Here is a 7,307-nt window from a genome sequence, read left to right on the forward strand (position 1 = left end):
ACACATGCCCTCCTTCCCACCCTGGCAGAGAACAGGCATCTCCTCCCAGCCCCACTCCAGGGCAGCCACGTTCTGGGGAATGACCCAGGGCACAATTTCCCACCTAACAAGGGCAAATCGCTGCCCGAATAAAATGGTGGAATGCCCACATCGGAGAGATTTTAAATGACATTTGGACTCATGGAGAGAAACGGGGTAATCGGGGGAACCGAGAGAGCTGATCACTGGAGAGGAGGAAGGGAATCTCCCGGATTTTATAGCCGTCGTGAGACACTGAGCGAGAAAGGGGCGAACTAGAGAGAATCTGTATCGGGGCCGAGAGCAGTGGACAAACAGGACAGGATCCAATTAACTCCCCTCCCGCCACCCCCCCGCCGGGAATTTCCTGGCTGCACAGAGACAGATCACCCCCCCCCGCGTCTCCTACTGACATTCCGCCCCGCAACTCCAGCTTCTCCCCCCCCGCCCTGACCCACCACATGGGACCCCCCCCGCCGGGCCCCGACTCTGCCCCCCCATCCCAGCGGACCGGACAGCTCCTGCTGCAGCATCTCACAGGTTTTCTCCCAGTTTCCCCGGGGCAGAGTCACTTTCCCGCCCAGCCCCAGCGCCCCCCCGGTCTCTCACTCGCTGGGTTCACACGGACGCAGCTGCAGAGAAACAGCAGCTTTGTTCTCCCGTCCCCACCGTGGATGCGACGGAGCATGCGCGCAGCTGAACCTCCCTTACCTGGAGAGAGAAGACGGAAGGGCGCCGGGCGCTGGGAGTGTAGTTCCTGACTCTCCCTGGGACCGGAAGTGACTTCGTGGGGGCCGGGAAGGGTTTGTGCCCCTGCAGTTCTGGGCATGCGCAGATCGCGGCGAATGCGAGACACTGTTTAGCTGCAGCTCCAGGTACCGCGAGCGCCCGGGGCCGGGCGGGTGACTCTGCCGCCAGTGTCCGTGTGGGGGACCCGGCATCTCGCAACGCCGAGATCGGCTCCCTGAGGCAGCGCCCGCGCGGGCTCGGAGCTGCTGTCCCCGCAGGAGCCCAGCGCCCCCGGCCCGCGCCAGCTCTGCCCTGGGGCCCCACGGCAGCGGTCTCGGGGGGAGGAGGCCCGGACCCACTGGGGTCCCGCGTGGGCCGGGCGTGGGCTGCCGGGGGGGTGAGACCGGGCTGAGGGAGACCTGGAAAGGGCGGGGGAAAAGTCTGTGCAGCCCGGACATGGCGGGGGGGAGGAAGAGCAGCGTGACCCCGAGGAGCGGGGAGAGAAAGGGGGGGGGGGCTAGAGATCTCCTCGGATTTACCGTTACCCCCTCCCTTGGGGACCCCCCATCCTCTCCAGTTCTGTCCCCTTTCTCGCAAGAGACCAACGAGCAACATGCAGGGTGACCCCCCCCTTCCCTCAAATCCCTGGGAAGTTCCCTGTTCTCCAGCCCCGATTGTGCCCCATTTTCTCTCCACTTCGCCAATGTTGAGTTCAAATCTCAGGTTTGGGGTGTTTTCCCCCATTTGTCCTTGTTTAGGTGGGAAATGGTTCCCCTGAGTGATTTCTGAACTGGGCAGAGAGTTAATGGGCAGAGGCTGGGGGAGCCCTGAGACAGGGACACCTCTGGGCTGGGCGGGAGGGGGGGCACTCTCTGCTGTCAACAGGGCATGGGAAGGTCCAGGAAGGGGAGGGAGGAGCAAGTGTCCCCCATGGAGTCAGCCCAGCCCCAGGTTTCTCAGTCCCAGCTACTTCTCCTCCCCCACCCTGCCCAACCCAACAGTCCCCCCACTGCTTGCTAGTCACATTCCCAGACCCCACTGTCAGCCCCTCCCTACAGCCAGTGACCTTCTGGCTCCAGCCTCACTTTCTCCTGTAAAAAGACATCACCCAGGGCTTCCTCCTGGTCATGTGAATGTGAGGCAAGAAGAGTCCGTCTCATTCTGTTGTTGATTCAATATCTCTGTATAATCCCCTCAAATTACCCGCCTTTCTCCTGAACTGTTGAATGGTGACATAAAATCTCCCCAGATGTTGGTGCTTCTTTCTTACATTGGCAAATATTTAGTTTGTGCCCCATTTTCTCCTCAGTTCTGAAATACTGATATCAAATTCTTGATAATCTTCCCACTTTTCTCCCCAGGTGTCTGACTGAGATCAGGGCTCGTATCATACTGAGCATGGCTCAGGCCTTGCCTGAGATCAGGTCCCCCAGTGTGCCGGGCACTGCACAAACCCTGACCAAGTTTGGAGCACTGGTTGTGCCAGGAACTGCACAGACCCCTACAGAGCGCAGGGACCTTGTTGTTCCTGGAGCTGCAGAGACCCCAGCTGAGATCTGGGCCCTGTTCTGCCAGGTGCTGCAGAGACCCCAACAGAGGTCGGACCCCATTGTTGTGACAGGTGCCGTGGAGACCTCAAGTGAGATGTATGCCCGTGTTGTGCTGGGCACTGCAGAGACCCCATCTGACATCAGGCCCCCCATTGTGCCAGGTAAAACTGAGACCTGGACCGAAATCACGGCTCCCCTTTTGCCAGGCAACTCATGACTGTGGTACAGATTTGTGCCTTCATTGTGCTGGGCACTTCTGAGACCTCGACTGCGATCTGCGTCCTTGTTGGGCCTCACACTGCACTGACCCCGACCCAGATCACTCCTCATCACTGTACTGGGCACTGCAGAGACCCTAACAGAGATCCTGCCCCCACATTTTGCCAGATGCTGCAGGGACCCTAAACAAAATCGGGGATCCTGTAATGACAGGAGTTGCAGAGACCCCCAACTGAGGTCAGGCCCTCTGTTGTGCAGGGTTCCTGCATGGACACTGACCAAGTTAACTGGTGCTGAACAGACAGCAAGGGTATCTCTACCCTGCCATTAAAACCCCCCAGCAGGCCCATGCCAGCTGACTCAAGCTCACGGGGCTCAGGTGAAGGGTCTGTTTTATTGCAGTGTAGATGTCTGGGCTCCTTTCCAGTATCAGAAAATATTGTATTAATATTTGCGATGAGAGCATGACTGTTTCTAGTTGACTCATAGATTTGTTTAGCATCTTAAAGCTGAGCTATGTGTGCAGATAATATGCATGAAAGAGGGATAGTTTTGTAAGTAGAGTGGGTCTCTCCTGTTAACTCCTGCTCTAGTCCTGGCATGGTTTGCAGGTGTGGAGGGGCTGGGCCAGTCCAGACTAAAGCAGCAGGGATAGCTCAGTGGTTTGAGCATTAGCCTACTAAATCCAGGGTTATGAGTTCGATGCTTGAGGGGGCCCCTTAGGGATTTGAGGCAAAATCAGTACTTGATCCTGCTAGTGGGGGCAGGACTTGATGGCCTTTTGAGGTCCCTTCCAGCTCTATGAGATGTGTATATCTCAAATTATTATTGTTGTAACCCCTTCTGTGCCAGCATGGGGTTTATATTGCCCTTCACAGGCACCCGGGACTCACCCCCTATCAGTGTTCTGCAGACAAAACTACACAGGATCTTTTCAGGGGGCAAGACAAAGATGCCACATTTATTATGATGATAATAATCTGATTTATGACAAATAACTAATATCTTAATCCTTATACACACACATTATACCTAGTACCTATACACACACACACACATCCATCAGATGTTCTGCAGCAGTCCTGAAGATAGCTTAAGTTCATGGCTTGATTTTGCAGCTTGGGTTTGTAGCTTGTGGCGGTAACTGACCAGGAAAGCCGGGCACAAGGCCGAGCTGGGTGTCTGTTGGGCCTGCACAAATGTCCTTCCATGTTGGCAGCAGAATGTTACCCTCCAAAGTCTTTCATCTCACCCATCCTTTTTGTAGGTTTGAGTTTGAATCCAAAATCTATAGGTCTTGCTGTGTCACGCTGCCTCTGGGTTTGGTGATTGATCACCCGTCAATTGCAGGCGTGACTTTCAGCCTCGGACCTGGCTTTGATCTTTCTTCTATTGCTCCTTTTCTTTTTAGGGTGGACACTTCTTACTTTGTTAGGGCTCTTGTCTGCATCTTGAGCCATTGGTGTTTGAACTTTATTTCATTAGGACAGGTTGGGGCTGGAGGTTGATTCCATCATCCATCCATTAGCTCATTCACACATCTAAACTAAACTAATAAGAGTACAGCAGGGTTTGCAAAAATGAAGGTTGGAGGAAGCTTTTACAAAATGGAGTGAGCGTTTTAAAATGGGGTTTGAATTACAAACAGCGCCCCCCCATCTGCTGCTAGTCACATTCCCAGACCCAACTGTCAGCGCCCTCACAAGCCAGGACCACTCTGGCTCCAGCCTCACTCTTTCTCACTGTAAAAAGACATCACTAGGGCTCCTCTGCGGTAGTGAGTGTGAGCAAGAAATCCTCCCATTCTGTTGTTGAATAATTATCCTGTATATCCCTCAAATTACCCGCCTTCTCCTGAACTTGTTGAATGGTGACATAAAATCTCCCAGATTGGTTGTGCTTTCTTCTTACATTGGCAAATATTTAGTTTGTGCCCCATTTTCTCCTCAGTTCTGAAATACTGAATCAAATTCTTGATAATCTTTCTCACTTTTTCTCCAGGTGTCTGACTGAGATCAGGGCTCATATCATACTGAGCGGCGTCAGGCTTGCCTGAGATCAGGTCCCCCGTGTGCCGGGCACTGGCCACAAACCCGCGCAGGAAGCACTGGATGCCAGAGACTGCCACAGGACCCACAGAGGAGCGGACCTTGTTGTCCTGCAGCGCAGGACCTCCAAGTGAAGTCTGGGCCCTGTTGTGCGGCACGGCAGAGACCCACTCTGGATGACAGTCAGCGCGCCCCCATTGTGCCAGGTAAACGAGACCGACCGAATCCACGGCTCCCCTTGCTGGCAACACAACTGTGGTACAGATTTTGGTCCTCTTGTGCTGGGCACTTCGAGACCTCGACTGGATCATTGTCGTTGCTGTTGGCCTGGGCACTGCACTGACCCGACCCAGATCACTCCCATCACTGTACTGGCACTGCAGAGACCCTACAGAGATCCTTGCCCCAATTTTGCCAGATGCTGCAGGGCCCTAAACAAAATCGGGATCCTGTAATGACAGGAGTGCAGAGACCCCCACTGAGGTCAAGCCCGTTTGTGCAGGGTTCAGCAAGCACCAGACCAAGTTAACTGTGTGCCGAACAGACAGCAAGGGTATCTCTACCCTGCCATTAAAACCCCCAGCGCCCATGCCAGCTGACTCAAGCTCACGGGCTTCAGGTGAAGGGGTCTTAATGCAGTGATAGATTCTGCCGGCTCCTTTCCAGTATCAGAAATATTTGTTATATATTGCGATGAGAGCATGATGTTTCTAGTGCTCATAGATTTGTTTAGCATCTTAAAGCTGAGCTATGTGTGCAGATAATATGATGGAGAGGGATAGTTTGTAAGTAGAGTGGGTCTCTCCTGTTAACTCCTGCTCCAGTCTGCAGGTTTGCAGGTGTGGAGGCTGGGCCAGTCCAGACCTAAAGCAGCAGGGATAGCTTAGTGTTTGGCATAGCTTCTAAACCAGGGTTATGAGTTCAGTCTTGGAGGGCCCCTTAGGGATTGAGGCAAAATCAGTACTTGTCCTGCTAGTGGGCAGAGGCTTGATGCCTTCAGTCCCTTCAGCTCTATGAGATGGGATATCTAATTATTATAACCCCTTCTGTGCCAGCATGTGGGTTTATATTGCCCTTCACAGGCACCCGGACTCACTCCCTATCAGGCCTCATACCTGAATGTGAACGGGGAGACCCACATTGCAGCATTGCCTTTGAGGTGCTGCTCCCACTCCCTCCCCTTTTACTGCACCCACAATGCCTAGTCCCTTCGCTTCCTTGAGGGTGATCCCGAGGTGTGTTTTGTTATCCCTTCTCCCTTACCCCCCCTAGGAAGCCGTTTGCACCCTCTGTCACTCACTCTGTCTGAGGAGACAATGCGGGCTTCATGGGATGGGGGTGATGCTAATGTGGAGGATTCCATTAATCACTGAAGGAGCGATCTTGACCCTCCTGAAAGGTTGCCGGGTACGAACACCACAAGCCTTCACCATTCATACTGAGGGACCCCAGAGGTGTTGTTAGCCCCCCACCCCCCAGAACCATGTACACCCTCTCACCACTCGTCAATCGTGAGTCGTTCAGAGACAAGGCGGCGCATGGGTGGACTACGAAGATCCACACCAACTGAAGAGCCACCTGGAACCCCCTTGGAAAGTTCGGCTAGGCCAGAGGGAGAGACACTAAGCCTCCCTCTGTATCACTCGTAGGCCTACCACCACCGAGGTTCATACACCAACTATAAAATCCTTCCAGGATCAGAGCAAGAAAACACTAACTTCTCCTCTTTAGCTCAGTCTTGCTACGGCTGAGGGTGTATGCACCTAGGATTTTTTCAGTTTGGAGTGAGGATCTCTAAGTCCTCCTCCTGTTCCGCGACTTTACTACGACTTGGGATATACCTCACCTCCAATTATTTCCCACCGGGGTGGAGAGAGGGATGCTAAACGCATTCCTCTTTTTTCAGCCCTTCTACAGCCGAGGGTGGTATAACCTCTTAATTATAAATATTCTCAATGCATAGTACTTTACTATTTGAACAAGATTCAAACCTCGAAAACTCCTATTTCCTTCAGAGTTTGTGGTTAATTAACTGAAAGTTTACTATCTTTTTTCTATAGTGCCAGGCTTACTAAAGCTTACTAAAGTTTTTATACTAAATGTGGATTCTATCCTTGCTCTTCTTTGCATTCTCCACCAATAATGTTTGTACAGACAGACAAAACTACACAGGATCTTTTCAGGGGGCAAGACAAGATGCCACATTTATTGATGATAGCAATCTGATTTATGACCAATAACTAATATCTCAATCCTTATACACACACACACATATCACATCAGATGTTCTGCAGCTGCTGCATAGTTACCAGTCCTGAAGATAGCTTAAGTTCATGGCTTGATTTTGCAGCTTGGGTTCGTAGCTTGTGGTGGTAACTGGCCAGGAAAGCCGGGCACAATGCCGAGCTGGGTCTGTGTTAGACCTGCACAGATGTCCTTCCATTGTCCATGTGGCAGCAGAATGTTACCCTCCAAAGTCTTTCATCTCACCATCCTTTTTGTAGGCTTGAGTTTGAATCCAGAGTCTATAGGTCTTGCTGTGTCAGGCTGCCTCTGGGTTTGGTGATTGATCACCCGTCAATTGCAGGCGTGACTTTCAGCCTCGGACCTGGCTTTGATCTTCCTTCTATTGCTCCTTTTCTTTTTAGGGTGGACACTTCTTACTTTGTTAGGGCTCTTGTCTGCATCTTCAGCCGTTGGTGTTTGAACTTTATTTCATCAGGACAGGTTGGGGCTGGAGGTT

The 7,307-nt window shown here is 52.4% G+C and overlaps 2 protein-coding genes across 2 annotated transcripts in view; both read left to right on the forward strand.

Annotated features, from left to right (window-relative positions):
* The window catches only part of LOC116824027 (uncharacterized), a 124,465-nt gene that overhangs the window by 94,923 nt on the left and 22,235 nt on the right, over positions 1–7,307 (forward strand). The gene's annotated exons all lie outside the window — the stretch shown is intronic.
* The window catches only part of LOC116818948 (uncharacterized), a 791,372-nt gene continuing 786,440 nt past the window's right edge, over positions 2,376–7,307 (forward strand). Inside the window, 1 exon segment of the mRNA XM_075071409.1 lies at positions 2,376–2,458. Within this exon segment, the coding sequence (XP_074927510.1) occupies positions 2,396–2,458 (63 nt within the window). The 5' untranslated portion in view covers positions 2,376–2,395.

Source organism: Chelonoidis abingdonii, chromosome 11 (genome assembly GCF_003597395.2).
Source record: "Chelonoidis abingdonii isolate Lonesome George chromosome 11, CheloAbing_2.0, whole genome shotgun sequence".
Classification (NCBI taxonomy): Eukaryota; Metazoa; Chordata; order Testudines; family Testudinidae; genus Chelonoidis; species Chelonoidis abingdonii.